Source organism: Myripristis murdjan, chromosome 20 (assembly GCF_902150065.1).
Source record: "Myripristis murdjan chromosome 20, fMyrMur1.1, whole genome shotgun sequence".
Taxonomy (NCBI): Eukaryota; Metazoa; Chordata; class Actinopteri; order Holocentriformes; family Holocentridae; genus Myripristis; species Myripristis murdjan.
Genome location: NC_043999.1, coordinates 10,835,838 through 10,850,460, shown reverse-complemented (window position 1 = coordinate 10,850,460; position 14,623 = coordinate 10,835,838). Strand labels below are relative to the sequence as shown.

General features: G+C 40.9%; 2 protein-coding genes across 2 annotated transcripts; both read left to right on the top strand.

The window, feature by feature from the left end:
- The first annotated feature begins 806 nt into the window (after positions 1-806).
- mrpl15 (mitochondrial ribosomal protein L15) lies at positions 807-5,030 on the top strand. Its single transcript, XM_030079812.1, has 5 exons — positions 807-993; positions 1,188-1,345; positions 2,969-3,134; positions 4,169-4,292; positions 4,415-5,030. The coding sequence occupies exons 1-5, from the start codon at positions 889-891 to the stop codon at positions 4,750-4,752; spliced, it is 891 nt and encodes a 296-aa protein (XP_029935672.1). The 5' UTR covers positions 807-888; the 3' UTR covers positions 4,753-5,030.
- Positions 5,031-11,800: 6,770 nt separating this feature from the next.
- On the top strand, positions 11,801-13,190 carry sox32 (SRY-box transcription factor 32). Its single transcript, XM_030079630.1, has 2 exons — positions 11,801-12,107; positions 12,502-13,190. Exons 1-2 carry the CDS (start codon positions 11,801-11,803, stop codon positions 13,188-13,190), a joined length of 996 nt encoding a protein of 331 aa, XP_029935490.1.
- Positions 13,191-14,623: the final 1,433 nt, after the last annotated feature.

The window sequence follows — 14,623 nt, the reverse complement described above, 5'->3', positions numbered from 1 at the left end:
TTTTTTTTTTTTTGGGGGGGGGGGGGGGGGGGGGGGGGGGGGGGTTGTTTTTTTACTTCATAAAATTTTAAGCACCTGCTCCTTTTCAGGCACTGTGTTATCTACATGGAGAGAAAAAAGGCGAGACACTGCTGAAAAAAGTTTTTTTTTTTTTTTTTTTTAATGGACATTTATCATATTCCAATACAAATTACTCAAATAACAGAGAGACTTTGCAGATGATGGTACAATACAGTAAACAGCCTGCATCACTTGAAATTAAGAAATGTGTAGAGGTTAGCCTACATCGAGAATTACAATAAATATTCTTTTTTTTTTTTTTTATCTCGACTCGAAATAGTTTCAGCGCGTCCCTCTAGCCTTGTGAATATATACATATATATATATATATATATATACATATATATATATATATATATATATATATATATATATATATATACATATATAAAGAAATATCTCTCCAAAAAACGATAGGGATGTTTTTCACTGAAAATTAAATTAAATTAAATTAAATTAAATTAAATTTGGGTCATTTTACAATCCCGAAGAAGGCAAGTATCATACATGATGGTTTAATATAGCCACTTTTAATTCATTGGACTAAAGCCTGTTTTTTCCCTGATCGTCCTGTTTTTCTCGTGAAATAACCCCGTTACATCAAACACATGTATTCTATGTATTTTTTATAGAATTTTAATAAATTTGAATGAATGAATGAATGAATGAATGAATGAATGAATGAATGAATGAATGAACATCACAACATAAATGTGCTACTATTTTGAAAATCCCAACGGCCGAAGCAAAAGGCGTTTCCGCTCGCCTCCGTCACGTGACCTACGTGTCCTTGGCTCGGCTAGCTTTTGACATGTGAGCAGCAGAAACATGACAATTACCAAAAAGACAGGAGGGAAGGCGCTGGATATTTTGCAGAGTCTGCCTCGTATAACTTTAGCGAACTTGCGGCCTGAACCGGGAGCGAGAAAAGAGGTGATTTTTTGTTATTATTGTTTATTTCTCCACCTTGTTCAGTTGCATTAGCACAGCGTTAGCCGCATCCTGCTTGTTATCCAATGCTGCACAGTGGAGGCTAATGCTAACCTACAGTGGATGTCAAGACGTCTCTCAACAGCCTATTCAGCCTGTCTCTGTTTTAATTTAATATTTAATTGTTTTATTCCAAGGGGAAACGACGAGGCAGAGGTCAGCATGGTGGCAACAAAAGTGGTCGGGGACATACAGGAGAGCGACAGAGAGGCAACCGACCCCGTCTGGGATTTGAGGGTGGACAGACTCCCTTCTACCTTGCCATCCCAAAATACGGCTACAATGAAGGACACAGGTAGAAGTTGTTTGTTTTCGGTCCTTGAAACCATCATTAAATGTGCATTCTCAGTGCAAGTCACCGCATAACAGATTTATCCCAGATCCTCCCTGTAACTCGTCATTGTCATCGAAAAGGAGGTTTATCTCCAGTTTGTACCTAAAGTTGGAAGCGTTTCGTAGTATTGACGGAAAACATATACAGCATCATCGTGGCTTTGAGCTGTCAACAGAGTATTGTAAGTGGAGGTGGGAAAAATCGATTGACTTGTAATATTGTGATTTTTTTTTTTTTTTTTCTTACGAATTTTTTTTTTTTTAAGCGATTTTATTACTGCTAGGCTAGATTTTGGAGAGGGAGAAACTAGTATAGATAGATAGATAGATACTTTATTTATCCCGAAGGAAATTCACAGTTTTCAGCAGTATCCACAGAGTACAAGATTAAGTAAATCAAAAATAAAGAATAAGTAAATCAAAAATAAAGAATAAAAGATGACACCCGAGATCTAAAGATCTAAGTACCCAATGTGCAAAAAACAATGTGCAAAAAAAAAAAACAACCCAATAAAACCAGTGTGCATCGATGTATACAATGTGCATAGATGTGGGCAATGTCCAAATTCACAGTATAAACAGATGATAAATAGCAGCAAGCAATATATACACTATAAACGAGGAATATATAAAAAATAGCAATATGAACAGTTTAAACAGCAGAAATAACCTAAACTATGGCTATTTTGAAAGGGGTTCCTTGACCGTTGACCTCAAGATTTCTGAATCCATGGGTTTCATTTGCAGACATGCCCACCTTATACTAATCCCATGCAGTTTGGGCCACAAGCCATGTAGTCCAAATGTGTTCTTTTGGCCTGTTGTAAAATGGTGTATTTGTGCAGACTGGGGCCTAAACAGTCTTGGAGTTGCATCAGTTGGGTTTGATTGGAAAGCTGAGACTCTTGTGGATTCAATGAGCCACATTTGATTCATATGTGATGATGTCAGCCTCAGTAGGAGCCATTTTATTGCAACAAGACCATGTTTTGAAACTGGACATCACTGTATAAAATGACCTATTGTGACCTTCAGGATAATCACAGCTTCATGAAACTCTACAACCACAAACTAGAGGATAATTCAGAAAACAAAAATCGAAATAAATCTCAATGTCAAATTGCATAACATAAGAATTGCAATACATCAAAGATCGAATTGGTAGACAGGCATATCATCCCAGCCCTGATTGTAAACCCTTGACAAGTGTGCTAGTTTAGATACAGCCCCATCAAGTGGTCAAAACATATATTTCAACCTTCTCAACATAAGTTCTTCCTTATTTTTAAGTGTCCTTTTTATTATTTCTTCCTGTTCAGTTCAGTTGAACAGGGAAACTTCAGTTTGACACCATAATCAGATAAAAGTTTTGAATCAGAGATAAACTAAACAGATCCCCAATTCTGGATCACTGTTAACTGGAGAGTTGTATTATTTTGCACAGATTGTTAAAGTTGTTGCATTTTTAAGTGGTGCATGTGTCCAAGTGGCCACCTCCCTGCACCCTGGTCCAGATGATTTGGTCCAGTGATAAATGTGTTGGGGTTTTGTTTGTTTGTTTGTTTGTTTTTCTGCTCTCCGTCAGTCGCCGTCCCCAGTACCAGCCCCTGTCTCTGAAACGGCTTCAGTACCTAATTGATCTGGGACGAGTTGATCCGACGCAGCCGATTGACTTGACGCAGCTCGTCAATGCCAGGGGAGTGACGATTCAGCCGCAGAAGAGAGACTTTGGAGTTCAGCTTGTTGACGAGGTAACAGCTGATTGAACCCTGCCGGAGCACTTTTATTACCAAGCAGGGGATCATGCCTGAGTTAGAAAGTGTTTTTTTTTTTGTTTTGTTTTGTTTTTTTTAATCAACAGAAAGGACTTGAAAAAATAATTGTGCTTATTAATAAGATGGACTTAGTGTCATATTCAAAATTTGCCTAAAAAGGTCAGCGTTTTGGAAATAAATATCAAAACATACTGCACTGTTCCACGGTCAGTGAAAAAAATTAACTCAGTCAGACACTGGGCTGATCTGAAACCTCTGCTGTAGGAAATTATATGTACATTCACCATACAAATGGGAATTTAGATTGAAGAACACATTTGCAGGTGATAATTTAATCCCAGTTGCCTTATTTTCACCTTGTGTTGCATTCAGAATGAAGCCAATTTGTTTTTCTGGTAGCAAAATTTTTTACTACAAAGTCCAAGGGGACTGGTAGTTTCCTCTTGCTGCACGTTTGATGTTGAGGACATTAGAGGAGCTGATTTCCACATATGGTGGGCTGGGAAAATAACATCCTGTACTCAGACACTCTCAGACAAATACCATTTAATGTTGCTGAAATAAATTAGGCTTAAGTGTTGTGCTATTGAATCAGCGTAATTACTATTGTGGAACCAGAGGATTTTCTTCATCAGTGCTTTAAAGACATAAGATAAATAGTTTTTAATTTACTGCAACGAAAAGCTGTGATGCTGGCAATAAACATTTTGCTTTTTTGGGGAAAGGATGTTTTGATTTCAGAATGAACAGTTTTAATTTTACATGTTAAGTCTTGAGAAACATACCTGATTACAGTTTTGGCCTTTTTAAATGTTTGTTTTAATTGTTTAATTTTAAACCAGGCCTGGAGAATGCATCATTGGAAATCAGCCTTAGAAAGCAGTCTTGCATTTATAGTGGCCAGTAGGGGGCAGCACATAACAATGTTGTTAGCGTTCTGACTGACAGATGAAGATTTAATTTGACTCCTGTTTGCCTTCCCTTCTCTTTATTTGTTTGTTCTGTATCAGGGTGCTGATATTTTCGCAGCAAAAATCAACATTGAGGTTCAGAGAGCATCTGAAGGCGCCATCGCTGCTATTGAGAGAAACGGAGGGATCATCACGACAAGTTTCTATGATCCCATAAGCCTCGGTAATGAATGAGTCTCATCACTCCATGGTTTTACATTACACCTTGTTACTGTGCTGTCATCTCGAGCAGCTGCAAAACAGACCTATAAATGTTTTTAATTAAACTTGTTCTCATTTTTGCAGCAATTCTCATCAAGCCCGTCCCGTTCTTTTTACGTGGGCAGCCCATCCCAAAGCGACTGTTTCCAGGGGAAGACATGGTCCCCTATTACACAGGTGCAGAAAATCGGGGTTACCTGGCCGACCCAGAGAAAGTACGGCAAGCCCGTCTAGCCCTGGCACAGAAGTATGGATATGTTTTGCCAGACATTTCAAAGGATGAACTCTATCACATGCTCTCGATGAGGAAGGATGTTCGACAGATCTTCTTTGGCCTCTCTCCTGGCTGGATTGTCAACATGCCAGAAAAGAAGATTCTGAAACCCACTGATGAGAAACTGCTTAAATACTACAGCTCTTAAATGTTAGTGTGAAAATAAACTAAACGCCCATGTACATTATCTTGTGGAAAACTCTGAGTTCTGCATACTGAGTGCTTTCAAATGTTAAACTGTCTTGCACGGTTTTGACAGTATTTCTGCTGGTCTTTTTCTTTCCCATTCTTCAGTTTTGTAATAAAGAATATGTGGTAAAATAGTTCTGTCACCGTGCTTTGTCAGAGATTTAAGGCCGTTAAACTACATCTTGAAGACTTCATGTGCAAATAGACTGGTGCAGCCATGTCACCCAAAGAATTTTCCGTGTTTGATTGTTTTTTGGTTTTGTTTGTTTGATCACATTTCTCATTTAAGGTATACGTATAGCATATTCATATCATGCTTATGGCGTGTTTTATGACTCATTATTCATGAATGCCTCATGAGTTTTGAGTGGCTATCCTCTGATGACCGTGGTAAAGCCTGAACAGACTGTGCAACATGATGGAAGGAACGTGAACTGTAACAGGTGAGGGGGAAATAAGGAAAATAAGATAACTCAAAGAATGAAAACAGGAAACAGATGCCTGGTGATGTGTGTTACATGCGAAATGGGTTGCCTCGGCCTAGAAGGGGAGTTCGAAATTAGTCATAGGCAGCTGTATCCTGGCCTGGACGTTCAAACGATCCCCCTCCCCCTTGCTGGAATACAATCAGAGGCAAACACAACTTTTCCCGGTTTTACTGCATAAACATAACTAACATGGATTTGAAAATACCATGGATATCACTGATGCTCTTCATTACAAATGGTTTACATGATCCCTGTTGTGAGGTACTTCGTGTTAGTGTGTCTGTCGCCGTCCCAAAATTCTCACTCGCACTAAATGAAAATATACCTTAGTTAACAGTACATAGTTTTAAAATGGGAGCCACATCTGAAGAGGTTTTTTGAGTTAGTGAAGGCTCTCTTCCAGTCAACCCTGACCCAGCAACTCGCAGACTGCACCAGAATAAGTCCCACTGCGTTTGGCGGGACTTTGATAATTGTTCCCTCATATTTGAGCTCTCCATTACGCTTGTGTTTATTTTTTGAAGTCAAAATGGCACACTCGCTATAAATAACTTGGTATTTTACGCAGATATTGTCTTAAGGGACGCTGCGATAGAATGCCTGGTGGTATAAAAACACTTTATCAAAGGAAGCATATGTTTGTGTGAGTGTGTGCAAGACTACTATAGCATTGTGTTTCTGTACAAAGTCCTCACTGCCATGTCAGTACCTGGTAGGCAGGTCTCAATTATACAGTGATTAAAAAATTAAAAGCCATGCAGAAAATTCAAAGGAATCAGTTTCAATTAATGGTCAAACATTTTTGTATTTATTTGCATGTCAAAATGATTGTTGTGAAAAATCTCGCAGTATTTGTAAATATGATAAAGATTTAATCGTAGCGTTATGCAAAGGTTACAGACGGTGTCCATGATGGCTTTTTGTCTGGTAAGAAGGTGCGGTTCCTGTAGTATTTTCCTGAATCTCAAGTACCCAATACAAAACTACGCAAGTATTGGATCCATATACAGCCAGCCCTGCCAGGAAAACCTGCCCAAATCCTTACAGCATAATCCTTTAAATAAATCACACCACAGGAAAGAAACAGCACAATCATTGTTTATGGCAGAAGTACAGTGCTTATCTTCAAAGCAGCAGATCCTTTTGAATTTGTATCAGGTCTCGGACCAGTGTAAGAGCGAGAAGAAACTCAAAGTTGTGAGAGGGGAACATCTCATTGCTCATGACTGGTACATCAACCCAGTGAGTCTGTTGTAGCCCAGAAGAATAAAGCAAACTGTGAAGAAAGTAAGTAATATACAACTGGCATAAAGTTGTTTTTTTTTTTTTTTTTTTTTTTTTTTTTTCTATAAATCACATTTCAGAAAGTGGTTTTCACTTAGGCTGAAAAGATTTGTTAGTGTTTATCAGGCAAGCATTTTAGCACGGCTTGTGCTCCAAATAATCTAATGTCTGAGTCTAACCAGTTCACACTATCTAATTAAACTTTCAAAGTTTGTGTTGTTGGAGTTGACCAGGCCAGATTGTTGTGGTTAATCTGCTGTCACTGAGTGAGCCGTTTCAGACAGACACAGATATCATGGCGTCTCACGGGTCTCAGTCTAGTTCCAGTTAATAATTAGGGCTAATTACAATTAAGTGCAGGTCTCTCTCTCCTGTCTTTGGTGGGGTCTGGAGGTCAGGGTCAGACAGACAGACAGATTCACGACTGTCAGAGGAACACCGAGACAATCTGGGACCAAGACTGTATAGGATGTAATGAATGGCCCGCTGTGGCAATGAGCCACCAGCAACCAAACCTCAACTGTCTGGACAATAAAAGACTCGGGAGACTTATTTAATTCTGCAGATAAGAGCCTTATCAGAGGCAAATGTAGAATACAGTTCCTAATTTACAAAGAATAGAACTGTTTTTTCAGCACGAGTGCAGCTTTGCCTCGTTTGCATGTCTCCAGGCCGAGCCGTCCTGCATGACACATGAATTAAAACAATGAGGTGAGTGTGTTTTATGAGTAAGTGACTGAAATAGCTAGATTGACAATTATGATGTGTGTATCTTGGCCTGAATCGAAACTCTGTGCAGTGCAAATGTGCATTATTACTCATTTATTATTTAGATAATGCCCCAAAATTGATTTTAGAGTGGTGTAAGATATTATGAAAACAAAATGTAGCATACAAATGGCATTAAAATCATAGTACATTAGCTTTTTGGGGGAGCCATGAGTGTGTACTGCACAGTGTGCCTCCTGGGCCTTAAGTTTGAGGAGGTGTGCTGTAAGTTGTTTGAAGTCTGGCTGAGCCTGGTGTGTTATCTATGCTGAGAGGTGGAGGCATCATTGTGTTCTGCTAATGAGGCTACATTAAGCCTGTCTGAACCAGGGGGCATGTAATCCTCTCAGCTAGCCTCACGTAAGTCCGGGCAGGGCACTGTTTACACGGGAGTGTGGAGGCTAGCACTCGGGACCTGGGCCACAGTCTCCTGTTGAATGTGCTCAAACACATGATTAGAGGTGGCTGGATGTTGGCGGACAGGGGGAAGGGTTGAGGTTGAGGTGGGGTGGGGGGGCAGACCACTGAATAGAATGGTGTCTGAGTCTTGACAGAGTATATCTTGATGCTGGCCTGCTGTGCCCATACAATACAATACAATGCAATACAGTGCTTGCTGTGAAAACATAGTCACCTGAGACAACAGTATTATATTCCCCTTCACACCCTCGGATATGAAACAATGCAGCTCTTTATGGATGAGCCACTGTAGGGAAAGTAAATGGGAAGGCACCGAAGCCAGATTTAAGATTGGAATATAGTGCTTCATTATCAGAGGTCACGACTCGGGCCACTTGCTTCATGCCCTTGAGTTCCTTTTTCTTCTAACTCTTTTTGCTATGTGACTAAATGTGTGCAATGAGAAAATCACTGGATCAGCAAACCCAGTACTGAAAACTCAAATAAAACAACCTCTAGTCTGTAATATGGCACAGCCTTAACTGCAGTGTGCATCATAACACCACCAGTTGTGTGGGAAATTTCTCCATTTGTGACATTTTCACTGAAGTCAAGTTCACGTCAGCTTGAAAATGAGCTCACCATAGTTCTGACCACGCAACATCTGCTTCTGAAATATATCCCATGCAGGTTGATCCATCACAACAACAAACCATCCAGACCAGCAAGCCCCTCATACACTGAGCCAGACCATGATGGTAGTGAGATAGTGGGTCCAAATGTGTTTTTGTAGAAACACAGACATTATCCATATTTGCCCGGGGTCCGGGATCTTGTAAATCCAGGGAAGTTGCCCCTTGATGAAGATATGCTCCTTCTCCTAGGTGTTGTAGGTCCTAAGTGCAGAGCTCTACCTGTGCCAGCTTGGCCATCCCTCATACAAAGTGAAGAAGGAGTGGAGCGTCCCATATATTAGTTCAGTCCAATACAATGGAACATTGTGATCAGAAAGCCACTGAGAACAATCCCTATTCAGAAAGCATAGTGCCCATTCAATTGCTGTACTCTCCTTGTTTGGCCATGGGACAATGGAGTGATACCCTACTGTCATCTACTGAGAGATTAGCAGTTCATCTGGGCTGGGAATAAAGGACACGCGTCATGAAAAAGAAACATTTTTATAAACGTTCTGGGCACAATTTAAAACAATATCCTGAGGCCAAAATTACAATATTAAACCTTGAGAACCGGCTAGCCCATTACACCCATGCACTGTCTAATTTTGAGCCGACTCAACTCGCCCGATCAGCCGAAACTAACATTATTGTATTCACGCTGAGTCGTTCAAGCTAATTGATTAAATCCATTAGCGCTTTTTCACCGCGCATTTGAGCGTGCGTTCTGTTTGACACCGCGGATGTGGATTCAGCCTCTAATTCTAACAACCTGTGAAACGCACGCGCGCGCATCATGCATACACGCACGCACGGTCGCGCGCGCGCGCGCGCGCGCGCACACACACACACACACACACACACACACACACACACACACACACACACAAACTAATATAAAAGGCATTGAATGATAATTCTATTTCAAATTCCGCCATAAGGCCCACACTTTTCAGACGTGAGTGCAGATTTAGAGGGAGATGAGTGGCCCAGTTTAAAGAAAATACCTTAATCACCCTGTTATTGAATTACCCCCTGTCCCATATTGACCCGTCTGTTTGATTAAGGTGTCAGGTTCCATTAGGCCTTTACTTGGCCTGAAAAAGACTAAAATGCAACGAAAAATCATCACTTTATCCAAATTATTATGGGGTGTGTAAGACAGGCTGTTATAATGATCTTAATTTCTATCTTTTATATCCCATGGCGCATCAGTAATAATATCAATATAAAATGCTCATATGGGGACTTTGAAGTAATGCTGTGATATTTGGATAATCCCTGCTGCATGCAAAACAACGCTGCACAATGGATCAAGCTGCCTGGGCTGAACTTGTATATTAACATCCTCTGTCCTATGGGCTAATACACATATATTTACAATCTAAAGAAGCTGCATAAGTGACTCGTCTGCCGTGACAAAGCCGTGCAGGTGCAGGTATTAGGCCAGGTCGTGTATTGCAGATTCAACTTTGCTCCAATCAGCATAATGGCATCTATTGTTTGTCTAATGTTAGCCATCAGTGCCCAAGAAAGGCCGGATTCATTGACTGAAACCTATGAACGAGGCAAGCACCTGTAATGGCATCCTGTTATATTAAAGTGGGCACACGCCTGTGGAGTTTCTGCCGCAAAACACTTAATTATAGCAGCTTATAATGGTAGATAGCTATATCTGATAATTAATAATCAGTTTATGGCCATTTTATTGTATGGTATGGCGTTTTTATCCCTATATCGATATAACATTAAGACTATAATAATACGGTAATTATAATTCTAATAGGGACTTATAATGTGTCTGAGGTGCTCATTTTTATGTAAACGTATTGTAATGCATAGTATGTTTTATTTAATTTCCTATAATATTCCTAAAATATTCCATAGTTTTCTGTGATATGTGTATGTTATCACAGGATTAGTATAACAAGGGGTGTCCATTTCCAATATAGGTGTTCTCTTTCGGTTTTTATTATTGAAAAAAAAAAAAAAAAAAAGAGAGAGAGAGAGAGAGAGAGAGAGAGAGAGAGAGAGAGAGAGAGAGAGAGAGAGAGAGATTTTTTAGCAAAACTGAAAAGTTTTTGCTCCAGACGTATGAATGATTGTTTTCATGAGGAAGTCACCACAAAATGCCAGAGCAGCTGCCCTGATCCCTGCTGGAGTTTCTGTGAGTCTCTGCTGCACTGATGCCACACCAAAGGGCTGCTGTCAATACACTTTGCCCCTTTGATTTTCTCTTTCTGCTGTCTCTTAGTTTGGGAAGTCAGTCTATTCACATTTCTCATAGTTACTTGCCATCTAATAATTAAATGATGATTTAAAGGTAAAGGTAAATGAATAGGCTACAAGGAAAATGGGGTTTATTTTATTATTTTTGTCCCAGAAGTATAAAGGTGAGCTCATCACGTCCCCCTTGTCGAAATTAGAGATACAGGCCTATCTTTTTGTTGGGCAAATATTTGTGTGCGGTAATCATGTAATAAACACGCCTTGATCATGTTTGTTTCAGTCTTGTAAAATGCACTTTGATAGAGACAGTGGATGGCCGATAAGAGCTGAGAGCCACGGAATGTAATTAGTAACCAGCCCTGCCTCCTGAAAACTTTGATGTCCACCTATCAATACCCTTCCTCTCAGGACCTATTGATTAAATTCCATTTATCTCAAATAGTAAAATCTAATTACAAAGTGGCCTGTATGGACTTAATAAGTGAATCAAGATGGAAAACGGTTTCTTTTCCAATTAGATTATTAGCCTCTGTCAGAAACTGTCAAAGAAACGCACCTAAAAGTTTATTAGCCCGAAAATCAGAATTGTTTAAAAAAAAATAATTAGCATAGGGCATAAACTATAATTCACAGTCTGTGATCATCATAAAGCAAACAGGTTATAAATAAAAATCTAACTTTTTCAAAAACGCATTAGTGTCGTTTTAATTAAAAATATTCTATCTTTATTTCACTTGTGAGTTTGATACTGATATATGCATATAGGCCTAATCTGCATTTTGTATCATATTTATGTCGTCTTCTGTGAGCCAAACTGTTCCACAAATGTAAAATAAAAGGTGGATTTTGGCTTTATGTGGCTTTACCCTCCACTTCATCCCTACCAACCAAATCTGGAAATGATTTTTATGGCTTTGAATGCAGCAGAAATGCAATAGTTTTGAGTGTTGTTACAGGTCCACTTTATTTCGGTTTTCCTCAGATTGGAGTTTCGTGAGACCGTTGATCGGGGCAGCAGATAGGCCTATCACTGACCCGAGAAAACACCTGGAATTCACACCTTAAATCCACTCCTCCTGGCCTCCTATTGGTGGAGTGGGTACATATAGGCAAGCCGTCAGCCTCCATCACCAGGAAGATGACATCAAGCGCATCATCACTAGCCATGCATTTCCAGCGCGTCCCTGCCACTTTCCAACTCGGAGCAAACAACGCGATGTTTGAATGCGAAGACGTGCTTGCCGCCGACGGGGAGCAGATGTCCGAGGTGCGCTCCCCGAGCTCAGCGCCCTCCAGTCCGCTGTCGGTGAACTCCGACTCCAGTTGCTCCAGCCCTGAGGCCAAATCTACCTCCACGCAGCAGAGGGTGAGAAGGCCCCTGAACGCCTTCATCATCTGGACCAAGGAGGAGCGCAGGCGTCTGGCGCAGCTCAACCCGGACCTGGAGAACACCGACCTCAGCAAAATTCTTGGTAAGCTTTTTTTTCCCCTCAAGACCTTCATTAAAATATGTCAAGGTAAACATGTCAAAGAGTCAAAACTTCACCAACATGAAGATGAAAACAGTGATTAACAATCAATTTTAAAGGTTCTCCAGCAAAATGAGAAATACTTCATTTTCAATCAAATGTTCCAGTTTAAGAGCAGGATTCACTCTAGCCATTGAAATATCCAATCAATTATTTTATTGGCTGTTGGTGACCTGAAAAACTTCCATCTCAATTGGCCTGTCAGCTACATGTAGGCCTGTAGCCATGTCTTCAACTTCATGCTCTCTGAAGTTTTCACCTGCTTTATGTTGCAATAAAAGTCTATTTTTGGTTAACCAATGAATATACAGATTATTAATGTCGATTGTTCCTGCAGGTAAGACCTGGAAGGCCATGTCTCTGGCAGAGAAGCGGCCGTACATGCAAGAGGCCGAGCGCCTGAGGGTGCAGCACACCATCGACTATCCCAACTACAAGTACAAGCCCCGCAGGAGGAAGCAGCTGAAGAAGAGCGCCAAGGTGCAGCCTGCAGAGGCCCCGGCCCCTCTCTCCTCACTCTGCATCAAGGGCTTCCCCGTGCCATACAACCTCAGCTACCTCCTCCAGAACCAGCAGCAGGCCTACCCACACACACCTACGTTCCCAGACTCCCCGGCTAACTTCACCCCTCTGCATGGCACCTACTCCAACGTTCCTGCTTTCCCAGACACAACAGATGCTTTCTCAAACAAGCCTCTGATGTACTCGAGCCCGCCGGCGCACCCCGCAGAGCCCCAGATTTATTTGGGCAGTCAGCACGGGCAGATTCAGTATGGTTTGTCCAGCTCCGGCAGCCCGGGGTCCCATTGGGAGCAGGGGGAGTTCAGGGTGTACGGGGAGCAGCCGTGCTCTGCTGGGCCCTCCCTCGAGTTTTACCTGGAGCAGATTCAGATGGACATGCTGTACGATCTGGACCGCAGCGAGTTCGAACAGTACCTGGGTCCCTCCCCCTGCCGGCCTGAGTCGGTGGACCCCAGCAGCTACCATCAGCAGAACAACCACAGAGAGGGACGCTCACTGTCATAAAAAATAACTGTGTACATTGAGCATGGTGTATTTATTTAAATTATTTTCAGTGTATCACTTGCACAGGTACAGAAGTGATTAGTGATGCTGAAAGTGTTGTGAATTTTGTCATTTTGTTTTTGACAGCTTGTCTTCTTAAATAATGTGTGGTGCATTCCAATGTAATTATTGTGTATTAATAAATAACTAATTGAAAATATAATATATCCATGTCTTTATTAAGATACAGTCTGGGTGGTTCTTGTGCAGAATTAATATATAGGTTGTTAAGGGTTAAAATATTTAAAACCCCAAATTATTTTCTTTTGAAAATGGTGTAATGTGATGGTTTCAAATGATTTCCAACATCTGTTATGTCAAACAATGTTGCAGCTACTGCCCACCCCTTGGCAGAAGCAAATCTGTTGACACACTGTTTTATCTGCGTCCACATGTCTTTCTTGGCTGAGAGAGGGAAATAGAGTGGGCGCCAGGGGCATAAACTTCCCAACTTCCTGTTTCATTTTAAAACATCTCACAAAGGCTCTAAAAATATGCCAAATATCGACAAATCTACAAACTCATTTGACTTTGGCTGCCAAATGTTTACCCGTTTACGAAAATGTTTACTTCCCTGCCTTATATTTTCTGTGTCAGGGCCTGGAGGCCGGGCTCACACTCACACTTGGACTGGACGTTTATAGGACGGAGGCCAAAAAGCTGATTAATGTGTCCTAAAGTCGCCCCAAAACTCGTGTCAGGTGCATCAAAGATATTTCCAACAGCATCCTTTGGAAATGAATCTGTACAGGGAAACATTATGAGTCAGTGCTGGAAATCAGATCTTAAACTGTTGGAAGGAAATGGATAAGGACACAAGCAGAGGGAAGGATGACCTGGCCGGAGGAGAGAGCAAAAGAGCTGATTAGGAATGTGAGGACCTGCTCCGCTCAGACCTTCCAGCCCAGCGCCACCTGAATGAGCGGAAGAAACCTGACGTCAGCTCAATTCCCATGACAATAATTCAAAACACTGCTGTGTGTAATACAAAAACGTGGCGTGATGCAAGAAGGGCAGTGCAAAAGAGACACAATAATATGACAATAAAACTGATTTCTTTCACTTTCACACTTCTTCTTTTGAGGTTTAAAAATCAGCCCCCTCTTTGTAACCTGAACTCAAAGCTTTGAGTTCAAGTTGTGGTTTTCTGGGACTTTGGCCCCTTAGCAACCATTAGGATCCAGTGGCAGGAATTTCCTGAAGGAAAAACAATCGGATGATATCAGTGTTTCAGGTGAAAATATAATCAACAATAAACAGCAGCGACGATGTGAAGATTGCAGCAGGACCACTCGGATATCTTTGTTAAACTTTTTTTTTTTTTTTCTAATATTTACAAAACTGGGTTTCAACTGTATTTTTAGGATGTTTATTATTTTATTGCAGAAGATTGC

Coding starts and splice junctions, on each gene's coding strand:
- sox32 (XM_030079630.1), top strand. CDS start 11,801: ATGCATTTCCAGCGCGTCCCTGCCACTTTCCAACTCGGAGCAAACAAC. Junction 12,108..12,501: donor CGACCTCAGCAAAATTCTTG/GTAAGCTTTTTT, acceptor TTGTTCCTGCAG/GTAAGACCTGGAAGGCCATG.
- mrpl15 (XM_030079812.1), top strand. CDS start 889: ATGACAATTACCAAAAAGACAGGAGGGAAGGCGCTGGATATTTTGCAG. Junction 1,346..2,968: donor GGCTACAATGAAGGACACAG/GTAGAAGTTGTT, acceptor GCTCTCCGTCAG/TCGCCGTCCCCAGTACCAGC. Junction 3,135..4,168: donor GAGTTCAGCTTGTTGACGAG/GTAACAGCTGAT, acceptor GTTCTGTATCAG/GGTGCTGATATTTTCGCAGC.